The 18,925-nt window shown below is 36.3% G+C and overlaps 1 protein-coding gene across 2 annotated transcripts in view; it reads left to right on the top strand.

The window, feature by feature from the left end:
* The window catches only part of GXYLT1 (glucoside xylosyltransferase 1), a 52,608-nt gene that overhangs the window by 27,597 nt on the left and 6,086 nt on the right, over positions 1 to 18,925 (top strand). For both annotated transcript variants that reach the window (XM_004274450.3, XM_004274451.4), the window contains 4 exons: positions 2,195 to 2,320; positions 5,281 to 5,532; positions 11,406 to 11,529; positions 11,745 to 11,917. In XM_004274450.3, the coding sequence (XP_004274498.1) occupies positions 2,195 to 2,320; positions 5,281 to 5,532; positions 11,406 to 11,529; positions 11,745 to 11,917 (675 nt within the window). The remainder of the gene's footprint in view (positions 1 to 2,194; positions 2,321 to 5,280; positions 5,533 to 11,405; positions 11,530 to 11,744; positions 11,918 to 18,925) is intronic.

Genomic DNA, 18,925 nt, shown 5'->3' with positions numbered 1-18,925 from the left:
GCTGTACTTCAATTAAAAAACAATGCAGAAAAAAAGCTTTACTTACTGTTTTAAAATATTTCTGGTATCTGTACTTATGATATGTGCTTTTGTGGTCTTAATCTTATTATCTGGATTGTTTCCTAAAATATTAACTGAGGAATTAATCTCATCCTAACAGTTCAGAGAATAGTAAGAGATTGCTACCAACTGTGGAAACCTTTGAAAATGTAATATAAAAGTAAAATAAATTTATTGCTTCATCTTATATGCGGCTTCTGTGTTGTCTTCAAATCTGGCTGAGTTATTGCTTGTATAATATATACTATATTTTTAAACTTAGTTTTTCTTTAACTATCATGGTTAACTCTGAGACTGTTTGGTTTTGCTTTTGATGAAGGAGAATCAAATATTTTGTGGAATGTGCTTTTACTGCAGAAAAGATTCGATATTAGAATTTAAAAATGACTAAGATTTCATTTTGAAGTTGGTATTGAAAGGATCTTCTTTTAAAATTATTTATTTATTTATTTATTTACTTATTTTTAGCTGTGTCGGGTCTTAGTTGCGGCACATGGGATCTTTCGTTATGGTGCCTGGGCTCTTGGTTACAGTGTGTGGGCTTCTCTCCAGTTACAGCACGCAGGCTCAAGAGCGCGTGGGCTCTGTAGTTGTGAAGCGAAGTCCCTTGAAAGGATCTTTAAGTGATTTATAAGTCACGCAAGGAAAATAAAATACTAGTGTTTGAAACTAATTAACAGATACATCAAAACAGTGTGTTGGAAGTAAAGTTATTCCCTTAAACTATGTTGGAAGGCATTGATTGTGTGTGTGTGTATGTGTGAGAGAGAGAGAGAGAGAGAGAGAGAGAGAGGGAGAGGGAGGGAGGGAGAGAGAGGGAGGGAGAGAGAGGGAGGGAGAGAGAGGGAGAGAAAGAAGGAAAGAAAGAGGGAGGAATTAATGTTTTTAAAAATCCCTTGAACAGGGACTTCCCTGGTGGTCCAGTGGTTAAGAATCCGCCTTCCAATGAAGGGGATGTGGGTTCGATTCCTGGTCAGGGAACTAAGATCCCACATGCTGCGGGGCAACTAAGCCCTTGCACTGCAACTACTGAGCCCGCGCACCACAGCTAGAGAGCCTGCGTGCCACAACTACAGAGCCCATGCACTCTGGAGCCCATGCGCCACAACTAGAGAGCCCACATTGTCTGGAGCCTGCGTGCCACAAATAGCTCACGTGCTACAACTACTGTGCCCATTCACTTGAGCTCACACGCCACAAGTTGAGAGCCTGAGCGCCACAATGAAAGATCCTGTGTGCCGCAACTAAGACCCGATGCAACTGAAAATAAATAAAATAAAAATAAAACAATAAAAAATAGATATGTGTTGAGCATTTTAAAAAATTTTTAAAAAGTAAAAATTACTTGAACACAGACATAATTCAAAAAGAGATCATCTTCAGCCTGTTATATAAAATGCTTAGTTTTTTCTTCCTGCAAAAATTGTGAATGCTCTGTAGGAAATTTAAATCAACAATTCTGTTTAAGCAGCAGTGATAGGTAATACTTAAACTGAATTTGAAGCAATTCAGTGTCTTGAATTGCACTTGGGATGCCAAAGAGTAAACGTGTTCATTATAAATTTTCAGATCAGAAAATCAGATTTTGCTTTTTGTAATGATTTTTTTTAAAATCAGCACTGGATATGTATTTATCAAAATATTTTATAACCAGGAATATTGAATCTATATAGATAAATATTTTCTAATCAGTTTTTCACATTGGTCTGACTTGGATTGTAAATATTTTCTGTTATATCATACATACTGTGGTAATAAAATTAGTGCTTAATTTTTCTGAGTTTAACTTGTTCAGGGATTGAGAGGATTTATACATCAGGTCAAGCTGATGGAGGCGAACAGTTTGTAAGGCTCTTTCCACTTTGGTTTTGTGGTTGATATCCTTATAACTTCAATTGTCCCTCAGATCTTTACGGTGGAGTCTTTCTAGCATATTGGAATGACTTTAAGATTTTGAATGAAAACAAAATGGTGGGAAAGAAGAATCTAACTTTCTCTTAAGTGTGTATGACATACAATGTATAACATCTTAAATTTTAGCTTTTGAAAAATAATCTGTTGGTTTATGATTTTGCAGAGAAAGAGAAACAAATCTAAACTGAGTTTTTATTTTTTATTTGTTTTTTTATTTTAGCTTAACAGCTGGTCATTTCTACAAACATTTAATTATTCATTATACCCGATAACTTTTCCAAGTGAGAATGCAGCAGAATGGAAAAAGCTCTTTAAACCGTGTGCTTCCCAGAGATTGTTCTTGCCAGTAAGTTTTTTCTCCAGTGTTTTTTTTGTTTGTTTGCGTGTTGCTGTTACACACACAAGTTAATGAAGAGTTCCATATAGATCAGTTAAATAAACACACATGTATGATTTTCCCTTTGAACATTAGAAGAAAAAAAAACTTCCCATAGAACAAATAAAAGAATAAAAAAACCTCTGTTAAAAACGAAAAATGTAAATAATTTCTGTTGAAATACTATTTCTTACATTTTAATTTATTCAGTTGCTATAAACTTTCATCTCTAAGAAGGAGTTAGAGGTCATCAGGTCTTAATGGAGCCAAGTCTTTGCCAGGAGGAATGCAGTGGCAGGATCACCTGCCAGGTGCAGACTTCATTTATAATTTGGGAAATGAAGTAGATCATTAGATAATCATTTCTGTCTTAACAGCAAGCCAGTTCACCTTTTCTGGCTGATATTTTAACACAGACACAAAATTTGAGGCACGTGAACTCGAAGGGAAATGGGAACCATTTATTCAATGGGGCTGTTCTTTGGTGGTGGTCTCTGGTGATAAACCCTGATTATTTCTTTTTAATCTAAAAATATTCAGGGACTTCCCTGGCGGTCCAGTGGTTGGGACTCCGAGCTTCCACTGCAGGGGACACGGGTTTGATCTGTGGTCAGGAACTAAGATCCTGCAAGCCGCATGGTATAGCCAAAAAAGAAAAAATAAATAAAAATAAATAAAAATATTCAGAAGCCAGCTTACCTCTTCCATTTTGAATTGAATTCACTGATAGTTTTAAAATTCTCAGTAGTTGTTAGAACCACTGTAATGTTTAAAATAGTTACGGTAGTTAGAAATACTGAGTTTAAGAAGCTCACAAGTTTCTGGAAGGTGAATTACTGGGAAGAAACTTAAGTTACTTGTTATTATTAAGTGGATTAAGGCAATTCTTAGTATATTAAGAATAGAGTTGATCAAATCCAGGATGTCAGTTAAAATTTAAAATTAAGTTACATTTCAATAGCTGAGTCTGCCTAACCAGTAGCTTTATTGCTGAGCATAAAAAATCTGGATCCTAGGATATCTTTCTCATTACCTGCTTTCATTGTAAGAAGCACACAAATAAGGGATTAAAGGGGAAAAGCCTAAGAAGTTTTAGGTACTTAATGTAGGCCTTAAATTTTAAAAATTAACAAAAAATCTTATGTTGAATCATTGCAATGTTACATCATTTACTTAATAGTTTGAGTGCCTCTATTCTACCAAGTATCTGTAATGAAGTGCTGGGTATATAGGAATGAATGAAACAGATTGCTTGTTTTCATAGAGCCTGTTGTCTGATGTGGGAGGCTGACATTAAACAAGCACATTATGACATTAAATAAACACAGATATGTCACTGAAAAACAATGATGAAAGAAGCATGAGGTTACAGTCATTGCTCTTCTGTTTTATTCTGCATTATTAACAAGTTTAATTGTTGATGTCTTGATAGGAAATTTGCCAGATCATTTAATGATGTAATCTGGTTAAATTCCTAAATGGAATTTGAATACTAAAATTAAATACTTGAAGCCTGTCAGATTGTCCTCGACCTTCACTCTTACTTCTGCATCATTTTAACCAGATCTAAGTAAATTGATTCTTCATTTTTCTAAGTAAAATCCTTTTTTTTTTTACTAAGTTTCTCCTCTAAAATAGATGGATTAAAAGAACCAATGTAAGCTCTGCCAACTCCTTGTTCCGCCAAAAGGAACCATAGAAAAATACTGATGTGGTTATTATTTAACCTTATGTATGAACTCCAGTTGGCAGTGGCTCCCAACAGTAACCCTGGAGCTTCCTGTAGTGTCTTCCTAGATTGCTAACAATACAAAAGTCTGTAAACACACATTTGTCTCATGGTACAGAAGCAAAATGTTGATATAAAAACAATTTCCCTCACTATTCGCCCCTCAAAAAGAGAGAGAGGAACAGACATCCACATACATACATACCCTTTTAATTGTAGTCTTTGAACAAGTGAGCCTTCTCTACTCAGGCTCTGTAGCCAACTGTCAGATATTTTTCCCCAGCCTGATACTAAATCAGTGGGGGCATGGAGTGATTTCAGCTTCGTCACTGCTCACCTTCGTAACTGCAGGAGGAGGTAGCAGCTTTGAAAAGGAGCAGAATGAAGATCAAGCTCTTATAGTCTTTGTATTCTTAACCAAAACCCTTTAGGTTAACCTAATCATTGAGTCTTACTAATACACTGGGATAGGCAATACATTTAAATTCGCAGGAGTCACATTCTAAAGTATATGGGTAAGGCAGAAATAAAAACGTACCCTTGAAAATTCCTATAAGAGATGCATGTTGGAGGTTTAACGTCTCTCGGAAAGTGACATAGCGAGTCTTCCAAGATGAGTCTTGTCTTCGCCCTTGCTATGTGAGTGCACATTTTCTTTGATTTGTTGGGAGGTAGTAAGCTCAGAAATAAGAGCATGGGTTCTGGAGTTAGGTGGTCTGGATTTCAATTTTGGCTCTACCATTTGCTGGCTGAGCCCAGAATGAGGTGAAGGTGCTGGCCATTAGTGTTACAGGCTGAGGGGACGAGTTGAGATCTCCATTGGTACTGATTAATTTCTGTATTTACCTCAGGAAATTGAGATTCGATATGTCAGTTCACCGAAGCTAATGTTATTTTCCATTATGAAAAACATTTCCACCCTAGTCTTTGAGGCTACTGCTTTTATTTTTTCTTCCAATTTTTAGTATTGAGTTTTTGTTCTGATTTGTTTTTATAGCTTTTCTTCTCTAAAAGTTAATTAAAGAGATTAGCAGACCATCTATATATGCTCTTGTAAAAAATGAGAGACTTGGGAAAAACTACTTTTAAAAATTAATGTCAATTAGTTTCTCTCTTAGGTGTTTTTTAAATAATGAAAGCCTCTTTCATGTTTTATATTAAATAGAGTTACAGTTAATGATTCAAATATCTTTCCCCACAGTTAATCCTGAAAGAAGTTGACTCACTATTGTATGTCGACACTGATATCCTTTTTTTACGGCCCATTGATGATATTTGGTCTTTACTAAAGAAATTTAATTCCACACAAATTGCTGCAATGGCACCAGAACATGAAGAGCCTCGAATAGGCTGGTATAATCGCTTTGCCAGACATCCATACTATGGAAAAACTGGAGTGAACTCTGGAGTTATGTTGATGAACATGACCAGAATGAGAAGGAAGTATTTCAAGGTAAGTCACCGATCCAGGTTAACTTATCTCTCTTTTCCCTCCATATTGTTTGGTTTCCAATTTAATTTTGCTTTATTAAAAACTAGATCGAGCTATTCAGAATTTTTCCACTTATCTAGAATAATTGAAGAAAAGTGTGTTCTTAGTATTCTGTTTATTAGAGCATTACAGTAGGTCGGAGCAGATGGTGTTACAATGAAGTAACAGTGCAGCAAGTGTGAACATCACCTTCCTAGATTGGTATTCCAGGCAGGAGTTGTCATTTTGTAGTTGTGCAGCCTCATAATACTTGAATCTAAAGTGTGGTACGTCTTGGGGGAACACAGATTGTGGTTAAGAGCTAAGAACCGTTGGCTTGGTTCAGACGCTGAGATCTTGGGTAAGTTTTGAACATCTCTGGGCTTTGATTTCCTCATCTGTGAAATGGGATGATAGATAACAGTACCTATGTCATAGGGCTTTTGTGAGGGTTAAATTAGTTAGAAGGGAGGCTAACACATAGGAAACGTTGGCTATTTTGGTGCTATTGGAAGTTAACTTAAAAAAAAAAAAGTTCCTGTGTGTTTCTCATCTCTCAAATTGTGGGGTCAGTAGAAGAGTGAGGCTATTTAAATTCTCTTATTCTGCATATTCTGAACACATGAGTGTGTTGTACTGTTTACCAGTTTCATGCTGGTGAGTCCTTAAGTCGTTGTAGTCTGGGGGCATTGGGGTCAAGTGGTTTAGCCTTACGTTTAGCTTTGCCACCTGTTCACCACAACCACTAGCCAACTAGTTAACTTTCAAACGTCAGTGCTCTCAGCTGAAAAATAGAGATAATAAATGGACTTATGTAGGTTGTCTTTTTAAAAGAGACCCATTCAAAATGCTTAGTACAGAGCATGACACGTAGTAAGCACTGCAGTGTTAGCTAAAAGCAGTGGCTTCTGAAACACTGATATTCACTGTTTATCCTTTTACATCTAGTTAGTACTAAATCAAATATCAAGGGATATTATGTCTTTTATGGTATGAATATATATGTAATATATATGTATATTTGTCTGGTATTTTTCTTATGGCTTCTGGTGGACCAGAATTTACACCATTACTTATTACTCCTTTCTGCATGTCTGATTTAAATCTCTTGTCCCTTCTTATCCTTGCTCTAGGCAGCAGTACTGCTTGTAGCGTTCACCACTCACATCTCGCCATTTCATTAAGACAGTTAATACCCATCACTCTTGTCTTCTGTAAAGATCTAGTAAACCTAGGGTTTTTTTTAGCTTTCCCATTTTCTGTACCTTTCTGAAATCTTGATTTCATTTCACTTTTGTCTTCCACAAATGAATGCATTAATGAGGCCAGTGTAACCTTTGCTTTTGCTTACAAGTGAACATCTTTCTTCAATTACCCAATTTTTTGATATATTTTGAGTTTTAAAATTTCATGTACCATAAAGTTTTATTAAATAAAACAGGTGTCATACCATGAGTTTTCTTACTTTTCTGATGATTAGACTATGCACAGTAATATTATACCAGAAGATGGTGCTGTAAGATTATGTGCTAAGGAATAATGTGACTGCTCAGGAGCTCTTCATATGAAATTCTTAGAATTATGAGAAGTGTAGTGTTGCAATAACCTTAGAGATAATTTAGTGTAACACCATTACTTGATTTTTAAGAAAATTTCAAATTGCAGCTATATAGTTCAAATCTCTGATTATTTTTTATTTACCTTTTACTTACTTAAATATCATTCTTAAATATGTTTAACAGTTTCTCCCCTTTCCCTTTTCTTTTTGTCTGTGGCATGTTCTAAACCAGCTAGAGATGTAGATATAAGAGTTGAAATAATTTCTAAACTTTCAAGCTTTTGTTTTTTTCTATGTATTAATGACTTAATGAAGAAAAATATGAGGAGTGTGATAGTACATTAATTTAGTAGGCACAATTTACTTCATACCTACTATCCCTCTGTTTCAAACAACTCTATTCTTGCCCAGTGGGAACAACACAGATTTACTCTGTTTCTAAATATTGTATTTATGATTGCTGATATGTTTCTACAAAATTTATTGATTTTTAGTTCTGTTTTTCATATATCTTTCTTTATTTTTCCTGATTTCCAAACATACCTTTAGCAAACATTGCCTTGTTTTTTCCTACTAACTCTATAATTTCTGGCACAGATCTTAAATTTTAGAGCTCTAGTGATGTAACTGAATTACTTGTAATAACTTTTCAAACTGTTTCACGCAGATCCGTGAATGTTACCCCATAGTGCCTATCACATGAAAAGCTGTAAGATTACCCACTTAGGACAGTGGCCATGGCCATGTTTTAAAGTCTTTGCTTTGCTGTCACCCAGCCCTACCATTCATGATTATTCAGTTCCAACCTGATGTATTATAATTATATATTTTAAAAATTAAAATAGTAAAATTTTAACTTTTTTGTTTTTTTTCTCATAGTGCTTGATAGACATTGATATAACACTGGCTAAGATACTGCTTTGTATTTTGTATTATGATTGTATTTGCAGTGTTGAATCTCTATTAAGATATTTCTTAACCTTTTTCTATTTATTAGCTAAAAACCAGAGAATATAAATAAGGCATCTTGAGAATTTTTTTCTTGTATATTTACTGTACCCTGTTCATATCGTGCCATATATTACTTTGTAAAGTAATTTTTGCCTGTTTTCTTCATCTACTGAGGGCAGGGTGTGTCTTTTATGCAGCTTTGTATTCAGAATATTTAGCATGGAGTCTGGCGTAAAGTAGCAACTCAGTAGATAATTACTGGCAGAGGACAGACAGAAGTTTTAGAAACTAGGCCATTAATGAATTATTGAAAAATTAAAAAAAAGAGAATACTTATTGTGAGGTGGCTGTGAGGGTCGTTTTTACATATTTGAAAGATGTATGTGATGGAGGGCTTTTATTGTGTTACATGTAGAGCTTAAAACAATATCAATGAACATCTTACCAAAAGGGATGGAACTTTTCAGAGATTAGGAGAGTAACTAATCTTTGGGAATTGATGAATTCTCAGTTTCTAGCATTGTTGGAACATAATAGGAATAGCCACCTGTCAGTTTTATATTTGTTTGTAACCTAAACTGATGATACTAATGAGTCTGTCTGTTTTCAAAAGCATACATAGTTCTAGAAATGAAACTAATTTATCTTAATATAATGCATGTGCATTTTGGTAGGTTTGCTGAAATTAGTAAATTAGAACTACATCTTTTTAAAAAATTACAAAACTACTTCAGCTCTATCATCTCCCACCTCCTCTCCCTCCTCCGGTCAGTAACTCTTCTTGCCTGTTCACTTGATGCCAGTTCCTGTATGCCAGCTGTTGTACTGTACTACTGTACTTTTCAAGGTATTGTACTGTAAGATTAAAAATGTTTTCTTTAAAAAAAAATTTACAAAACTAAATCATGCTTATAAAAATTCAGGCAATTCATTGCATATAGAGTAAAAAGACAAGTCCCCCCTTTATACACCACTCTCCTCAGTTTCATTCCTTTGCCCAAATGGCATTATAAACTTTGCTGTGTATTCTTCAGACCCTTTAAAAAAGTATTTTGAAACAGATATACATGTACATTAGCATTTATATGTAGAATTCTTTTATATATCTTCAGTTTGCTTTTTTCACTTAGTAAATATATAAATGATTTTTATGTCAGTACATATAGTCTGTCACATTTAATATGTGTGATATTGTGGAGAAAGAATGTTTAGATTTTATTGTTTGTGTGTACTAGTATGAATATGTAGGTACATGGCTGAAAAATATCTCATGTATTTTAATTTTTACTCTCCTGACTGTACCACCAATGTGGGATGAAAATCTTTTCATACAAATTTTAGCCATTTTTGTTTCCTCCTTTGTGAATGGCTGTATGGCCATATCCTTTGACTATTTCTGTACTTTGCCGTTTTTCCATTTCTGTTGACTTGAGCTCTTTTTATATATGATGCCTCTTTATTAAACTCATTTCTCATAGTTTTCGTTGGTTGTCTTGGATATTCTAGGTTGTATCCTCAGCAAATAATACTAGTGTTATTGCTTCTTGTCCAGTATTTTTCTAGTAGGACTTCTCCTTTACGTGTATTATAAAGGTCCCCCCACCTCCCACCCCTTGATTTTTTTCTTTTTTCCCTAAAACTGCCCTGGACCTTGTAATTTTATCTTTCTTTTCTTTGAATAGATGTATTTCTTTGAATAGGTGTATTTCTGTCTCTCTATACATTTTTTTTTTCATAAGTAGAATCCAGTGAAGACTTGAACATTGACATGGTACAAGGGGTCCACCAGTCCTGTCTATTTAATCTGTTTCTGGTCTTGGTCCTTTTGAGCAATTCAGAAGTTTCCTTTTCAGATCCTAAGAACATTTAGTGAACATGATCTGTGACTTATTTCAGAGTCATCCTTTCAATAAAGTATTTTCTTAATATTTCCTTAAGTAAAAAACTTGTTTCAGTCATTTTCCAGATTTACTTCTGATTGTGTATAGTTTACTGTATTTACTGCATTCTGAGAAATTTCACACAAAGGTAATACAATTATAGCAGATTATATTTAGTTTAAGTACGTAGTTTTTTCCCCAGGAATTCTGACTTTTCTTTCTCGAAGGATAGATTGTTTATACCTCCATTGTGTTTGTTATATATCCTAGAATAGCTTGTAATAATGTTTTTTAAGCTATCTGTGGAGAAGAATCCGTGTTTTTTTAAACATTATTTACAATCTGTCATGAAGCAATGCTTTTCTAAAAATAATGTAAATAAATTACTAGGAAAATATTAGACTAAATAGACATAAAGTTGCTATAAAAGTTTCTAAATCTTACTCTTAATTTGTGTACTTAAATCTTGTAGAGGACATGAAAAATTCACTGATCAGCACACTGCAAACTGTACTTTGAGGAGTACTGGTTTAAGTCTGGAGAGTTTCAGAGAGTCAAATTGGTATAAAAGACTTAGTATTCAACTTCACCCCAGGTTCACATGATCCCCAGCCCTCTTTCAACTCTGTTGTTTCCTTAGGTATGAGCTATGAGTAGTTCCGTAGAGGCTGAAAAGGCATCTGACGAAATTCAGTATCTATTTTTGATTTATCAATTTCAAATGACCTCTTTGAAATGCCAGCTATAAAGGGTTGGCAAATCAGACTAAGAATAATAATGATCATGGTGATAATAATAGCTAACACTGTGCCAGGTACTTTTCCTAGTACTCTTTATTTATATATTAACAGGTTTGATCCTCAGCAGCTGTATGATAGAGACATAGGTACTGTGTCTAGACATAGGTACTAAAGCTATCTGCTTTTTAAGATGAGGTCACAGTCATAGTACTTAAACTACCACCTACTTTCTCTTTCCCTTTCCTCCCCGACGTCTGTTAGTTTTATCACTTCTTTGTGCAGCTTCAGATACCTTCTTTTGTTATCTTCTGCACTCCAGCTGGACAGTTTTACTGATACTTATGTTTACATTAGGGTCACTTGGTTTTGAAACAAAAGTTTACACTTCTGGGCTTCCCTGGTGGCGCAGTGGTTGGGAGTCTGCCTGCCGATGCAGGGGGCGCGGGTTCGTGCCCCGGTTCCGGGGGGATCCCGCATGCTGCGGAGTGGCTGGACCCGTGAGTCATGGCCACTGGGCCTGCGCGTCCGGAGCCTGTGCTCCGCGGCGGGAGAGGACACGGCAGTGAGAGGCCCGCATACCACAAAAAAAAAAAAAAAAAAAAAAAAGAAAGTTTACACTTCTCCCCTTGATCTGTAACAATTGCTAAGGGAAGAATGGGGAACTGTCATTATGCTGCCGTTTTACACCTGGAAGCCTGAGAATCTCATTAATGTATTTACCAACAGAATGATATGACCTCTGTGCGACTACGATGGGGAGATATACTTATGCCATTGCTTAAAAAATACAAACTGAACATCACATGGGGTGATCAAGATCTGTTGAATATCATATTTTTTCATAATCCAGGTAATCATTTAAATTTATTCTTTGCATTTGTAAAAAAAATCATAGTTAATATTTAGTCAGAACTGGAGAAATGCATTTATTTGATTTTGGCTTATACTAATGGCTATCACTCTTTTTTTTTAAGACAGAGTAAACTAAATTTAAACTAAAATTTTGCAAAGTATTAATTCTGTGGAATTAGGGTATGTTTGCTTTTTTGTTTTGTCTCTGCCTAGAAAGCCTTTTTGTTTTTCCGTGTCAATGGAATTATCGACCAGATCATTGCATATATGGAAGCAATTGCCAAGAAGCCGAAGAAGAAGGAATCTTTATTCTTCATGGGAACAGAGGTGTTTACCATGATGATAAGCAACCAGCGTTTAGAGCTATTTATGAAGCACTGAGAAATGTAAGCTTTTTTTAAAAAAATGTTTTTGTGGACATACTCGCAAGCTTACAGAGAATTTGCATATCCTTTACCCTAGTTCAAGAGTTATAAACCCAGCACTCCTTCCACATCTAGCTCTGGCACTTGGCGTTCTGCTGTAAGGAAGAGCACTCCCCTTTTCCCACTTATTGATCTATACATTATCAGTGTGAACTCACTGATATGTATTTTTTCCATGATTTATAATGCAGCATTCAATTTTATTTATATTGATGCTGAAGTTGTGCCAGATTTGGCGATTGGGAGCCCTTTTGGCTACCTCTTGTGCTCATTTGACATATTCCCATCATTATTTTGAGTACCTCCGCATTCTCTGTACAAACAAAATACCCCAGGCTCGTCTTGTTATACATTCCCTGCCCTCACCCTGAAATCAGCTGTCAAAGGAACTCTGATACTTATTGCTACAAGGGTGTCTTCCCTTCTAAGCCCTTTCAGCAGCAGAGCTGGGAAATACAGATATACAAACACACACAGTCATGTGCTCACACCAGTGCCTCCAGTTCCATTCCCTTAGGCCCCTTCCTTGCCTTCTCCTACTTTGTTTCTGTTTTATCTCATTTCTTCCACAATTAGAATCCTGGCTCCGAGCATAAAATATTTCCTCTTTTGCTTAGTTCTACAGTACACTTAAACTAATTTCAAAAATGCTGCATTCATACTGCTATCTCTGCTCCTCTGTTCTTGAAAAACCAGCCTACTATAAAGGATTTGTTTCTAGTCCTCCCCCCGCCCCTCCCCTGCCCCAGATGAGGGTGTGTACTCAGTACTATGTACAGAAGTTACTTGCGTCAGTTCTTTTCTCCTTCTTTCAGTGTGGTTATTCATTCATTGGAAATACAGTTGGGTTCATGTGTTTCTGTATGCTTTCAGTTTTAAGTTTTTTCCCCTCATCTTTGTTGATTTAACTTTAGTTTGATATGAGAAATATTAATATACTTCAAAAAGTCGAAACTATATAACGGTTTACTCAGAAGTAGCACTCCTTCCCCATCCTTCCACCCCAGGCCCCCCACCCCATCACCAATTTCATTTTCCGGTTTGTCCTTCCTGTACTGGTAAGTAGATACGTGTATGTTTTGTAATTCCCCTTTTCTTACATGAGAAGTAGCATACTGTTCATCTTTATTTGCGCTTTGCCTTTTTTACAGTATTCTGGAAATTTGGGCATTTATAAATATTTTCTTCATGCTTCTTTTCTTTAAACAGCTGTATGATATTCCATTTTGTGCATGTACCAGAGTTTATTCAATTAATCTCTTATGTTTGAACATTTTGGTCTTTTCCAGCGTTTTGAATAATAAATAACGTAGCAGTGCATAACTTTGCCATACATATATATGTATTGTTGGGAGATGTTTCTCCAGGGTAAATTCCTGGACATGGGATAATTTTAATTGAAGATACCGCCTGTTTTCCCTACATGGGGATTATTTGCATTCCCGCCAACAGTTCATGACGAGGCCTGTTACTCACAGCCTCCCTAACAGAGTGTATTATCAAGCTTGAAAAATTTTTGCCATTCTAACGAGTGAGAAATGGAATCTTAGTTTAATTTTAATTTGCCTTTCTCTTATGATTGAGATGAACATCTTTCTATATATTTAACAGCTGTTTTTACATCTTTTTTATTGATAACATATTTTATATACCACACAGTTCACCCATAGTATAAATAATTCAGTGGTTTTTAGCATGTTTACAGAGTTGTACAGTCATCACCATGAGGGAGTTTCGGTCTCTACTCCCCACCTCCCCACCATTTGTTGCAAGTTCCTTGTGTATTAAAGATGTTAGTTCTTTTTCTGTGACATCTCATGTAAATTTTTTCCCCAATTTGACTATTTATGGAATTTTTTACCATTCAAAGTTGTTTTTTAAAAATTTTATGTAATCAAATTTAAAACCTTTTTTTAAAAAAGTAGTAATTAGAAAGTCTTTCCTTACCTATACTCAGATTATAGAAAAATTCACCTATATACTTTTTCATTTATTACATTTAGCCTTCTGCTCAATTTGGAATTTACTCTTTTGAGAGAGGAATAGATCTAATTTGATCTTTTCCCAAATAGCTGTCTTGTCCCAACACCATTTATTTAAAAGTCTAAAAGATTTGAGATACTGACTTTATTATATACTAAAGTTCCATTTGTAATTTCTGGATTTTCTGTTTTGCTCCATTGGTCTGTCCATTTGTGTACTCTTGCACACTATTTTAATTATAAAGCCTTTGTGCTGTATTTTAATATCTGATAGGGTTACTTCCTCTTCGTAGCCTGTCCTTTCAGTGTTTTCCTACCTACTGTATTTTTATTTTTCCACAAATATCAACTCATTTAATTACATAAAAAACTTGTTTTTTTGTTGGGCGTGTATCATCTTCACATATTAACTTAGTGACTGCTGACATTTTAATGCTGTTGAGACATCTTAAGAACAAGGTCTGTCTTTCATTTGTGTCTTTCAGGAATGTTTAATAGTTTTCTTCATACTGTGGATTTTGAACATATCTTAAGTTTATCCTTAAGTATTTTATCTTCTTTGTTGCCTTTGTAAATGGGGTTTTCTCTTTTAAGCGTTTACTTTATATTGATTTTGGGAAAAAATTATACTGGCCCCACCACCCCAGATATCTGTTCTTCTCTCTTTTTTTTTCCTTGTTCTTACGGTGCTCTTGTTTAATTAAGGTGGATTGATAGGGGGAGATGATGCATGAACCAGGTTTCTGAATATGTTGGGGACCAAGACTTGGGGCAAATCCAAATAAGGACTGGATTTATGATTTTGCTTAAGGAGCATTATATCAAGTGCTATCCATGCAGCTAATTCACTGATACCTGGGGAGAAGTGTATGTGAGCACTCATCTCTCACGTGGGTGTGTTCACTGCTCTGCTAGACTGTGTCTAATCTTATGTGGACGTGAAGACAAAAACATAAGTAAAATAACAGGAGTGGTTTGGTGTAAGCGTGGGGGTCAGGAGAAGAGCTGATGCCCCTGTTTGCTAGATGCTCAGTATCTGCTCGTGACTGCTCTCATTGTTTGCTAGTACAGCCTCAGTAATAGGAATGGGGATAAAGATACTGAATTGTATGTAATCTACTGAGACACAGATTGTACTAGGACTGTGAAAGAGTGCAAGTTTTGCCCCGAAGAGCCAGGGAAGGCTTCGTTGATGAGGCATTTGAAGTGAGCCCTGAAGAATGAGTAAGAGTTTGCCAGGTGAGCAGGCTGGGCCAAAATTGCCTGAGAAAAAGCCTCAGGGGTTGTGGAAGGTCCGCGAGGAGGTCAGGCGTTGAGCTGTTTGGGGTGATGGGTGAAGGGAGGCAGCAGCAGGGCTGGGCTAGATGCGGTGATGATGTGCTGTGTAAGGTGACGGTCTGCAGTGACAAGGAGCTGAAGGTTTCTCCTGGAAATCTGAGTTTCTCAAACCTGGTGGTAGGCAAAGTGCTGACAGCATTGTAGGCTACAGTTTTAGTGTTTTTGCTAAGTTTCTTGTCCTATAAACCTGAGAGAGAAGGTTTCTGAATAATCAGTTTATCATGATACAGCTACACTCACTGAAGAATTATAAAATTTAGTGATGTTCATTTTCATGTAGCCGACCTTGTATGCCTTCAGAAATCAATATCGTATTTTAATAATGCTTTATCATGGGTTGTCAAGAGGTGATAAAAATGACAAAAGGTACATTTGGGGTTCTGAGACTTTGCAGGATAGAAAAGAAATGCACTCCTATAAAAATGTGATTTCTTTGTTGCCTTTGATCATTTAAAAAAAATTATTAAGGAATTAAATCTTACTGGTTTTATTTGATCTTTTCTGATCTTCTATAAATGTATACTTTAAAAAAATTGAGTATTGGTTTTAAGCTGATGAATTACACTTGGTTTTTAAAAAATAAATCTTATTTTAAAAACTATTTCAAATACTGAAGTAATTAAAGATTAATGTTTGTTTTGGGTCCATATTAATAGCCATATTACCCATTTTTCAACTTAATGAAGTTAATCAGTCTTTTTTGGTGCTCTTGGTTAGTGTTTTTATCTTGCCTTATCTATAATTCAGTGAGAAGTGTAATTTAAAAGAATTGCAGTTTAGACAAGGGCATTTATGCAAGTGTCAGACAGAAGCTTAGTCATAGCCATCGAATGCTGTGAACAATAAGGACGTGAACCATTTTTAAAATGTAAATGCATGGCTCTGTCTGCCAGCAAATCAGTTTTTACAGCCCACACATAGTTGTTAAATATTAGTTGCTGAGTGAATAAAAATACTAAGATTAAAAATTGCAGATTTGCAATGGGAACAAAATATTTTATTACTCTGTAAAATATTTTCTGCTTCTTGTATTTCATTTGAATTATTAGATTTCTTGGTGTTTCTGTGTTACCTATGATTTACTTCACACCCTTCTTCTATTTGCATAAGATGCAGTAGATTTGCAGAGATGCAAGGGATTCTCGACCATTTCCCTCCTGCACCACCTTCTTGTACATAGTTGGCACTCAGCATTTGTCAGATTGAACTGCCTGCCATTCTGCCATACTTTTAAAACATGTTCTGTTTTTCGAAAATGCCTTTAATTATCTACTTGTGGTCATCATAGCCTCACTATTTATTCACTGCCTTACAACTGACAGTCTTAGATATAAAACATGACCTTCCTAAAAGTTTGTGTGCTGGGTGCGGTGCCAGTGAAGAGGGAGGGAGTGATTAACTGTGTCAGGAGAGCTTCTCAGAGGAGCTGACTTTGGACTGAGCTGGAAGGCTGAGTACCAGGCAGGCAGGAATGGTGCAGACCAGTCAAACGTAGCACTCAGTATGGGAAGAGGCGCACAGTCAGGTAAGGGCCCATGTGGCCTCTGGGAAAGGGAACGTCTGGATGTGCGTTGCATGCTGCACAACTCCTGGCCACTGCAGAGTCTGTGGCTGGTGGAGGGCGTGACTTCCGGCTGTGTACTACAGGTGGACATCTGGGTGATTTATCACCTTCTCCCGTAAAGGGCAAATTACTTGTGTTATATGTTGGACTAAAAGAGCTCTAATTCATGAGGCACTATTTTTATTTTGGGAAAATACTCATCAAAAGAGTTTCCCAGTGAAGAAAAAAGAAATTTAACCACAAACTGGGATTTAAATCACATGAAAATGGATGAACTGAATCTCTAGTATTCCTGGGAGTTTACTTTTAAACACCTTTGTTATGTTTTCATTTTTTGTCATTGTAGAGTAAGAAAAAGACCACAGTTTGCTCTTCCCATTATTACTCGCCTCTCAGCCACAGTTGTCCAAGTATGTTGTTTATACACAGTGAAATGTTACTTGACAGTATCACTTAATACAGGTGTTAAACCTTGAAGAAGGTAAGGTAAACCTGACCTTCTTCAGCATAACCCCAGACAAATGTAGACGTGTCTGTATACAGCACAGCACAGTTTACCACTGTTAACAGAGCTGCATCTTTTAACAGAGTTTTTGAAACTGACTTGGCACAGTTGCGTTTGCTGTTTTGGATAAGCGGTGCTGTGTGGTTGTAAAGCTGTTGACTTTTTTTTTTTTTTTTAACATCTTTATTGGAGTATAATTGCTTTACAGTGGTGTGTTACTTTCTGCTTTATAACAAAGTGAATCAGCTCTACATATGCATATATCCCCATATCTCTTCCCTCTTGCATCTCCCTCCCTCCTACCCTCCCTATCCCACCCCTTTAGGTGGTCACAAAGCACGGAGCTGATCTCCCTGTGCTATGCGGCTGCTTCCCACTAGCTATCGATTTCTTTTCACAGCTGAGGTGGACTCCTGGCTTAGCCACCTAACTAGCGTTGTAACTGGGAGGATTCTCCCCCTGCCTTAAGTTGCTTTGTAAATAGTGATGTCCTGTTACATGAAGTTGGTATGAGGCTTAAGGGCATTAATACGTATAAAGCTCTTAGAACAATGCCTGGCATGTAGGAAGGGCCCTCTTTTAACCAGTCCAGCTTTCAGCAGTCTCTCCTAGATCCCTGTGTGCTAGCTGTTGTTATTTTCGTTACGTTCTTCCCAGTTAAGCCTCTCCTCTTTTTGTTTTTTTGGGGTTTTTTTTGGTTTTCAAAAATACTTCAAGATATTTATCTTCAGTATATGGGATTAGGTTTGAAAAACCACCCCAAGAGTGAAGGTTTCATGCAGTTAATGCTCATAGTTTTCTTGCACTAGAGGCACCCAGGTTTAGGATCTCTTTGCAGCTCTACACGTCCATGTTCTAAATTAGCATCTACGTTCAGCCTGTTCTCCCTAGATGGGCTGTGGCTTCCTACAGACTCACTAATTGTGATTCAAATGGTGCTTTTATTTCCTCTTCCTCAGTGGCAGCGTAGTGAACCTCAGGTCATATGCAGCCCTCCTAGATTTCAGGTTCTGAATTTCCTTCAGGATTTTTCATTTTTCACTGACTTCAAACTTTTCCCGTAAAATGTTCTGTTTTCAAGCCCCATCAGTCTTTCTGACTGTAGTTGCAAATACTAAATGAAAAAATGTACCTGGTTGAATATACTAAGCTCACAGGTTATTTGCACTTAACTATTACAACAGTGTTTTCCAAAATATATTCCTTGGGCTATTAATATATTTTATGGTGAAAAGGGTAAAAAGTATATTTTGGAATTAGTGGGCCAAACAATACCCAACAGATGTATTTTCTGTTTTTATAGTTTTTCATGTGCCACTGCGAATCCCCCCGAGAGTGTTTGGTATTTAGCAGTTCTCAAACATCTTTATCCTTGGGATCCCTTTGTGCAGTTAGAGTTCTGTGGGAAGCACTGACCTGTGCTGTCATTTTGCATTCCTCCCACTGTGTGCCTCCGTCTCACTCCTTCCCAGTCCAGCCTCACCAGTGTTATCAGAGTGATTCTTGGCTCTTATTAGTCTCTCTCAGACACCTCGAGCTTTTGGTTGTCACCTCACACCTGTCAGTATCTCTGGTCTTCT

This window comes from Orcinus orca, chromosome 11 (assembly GCF_937001465.1).
Source record: "Orcinus orca chromosome 11, mOrcOrc1.1, whole genome shotgun sequence".
In the NCBI taxonomy this organism is placed as follows: domain Eukaryota; kingdom Metazoa; phylum Chordata; class Mammalia; order Artiodactyla; family Delphinidae; genus Orcinus; species Orcinus orca.
Note: the sequence above shows the minus strand (reverse complement) of the source record. Positions and strands in the feature narration are given on the sequence as shown.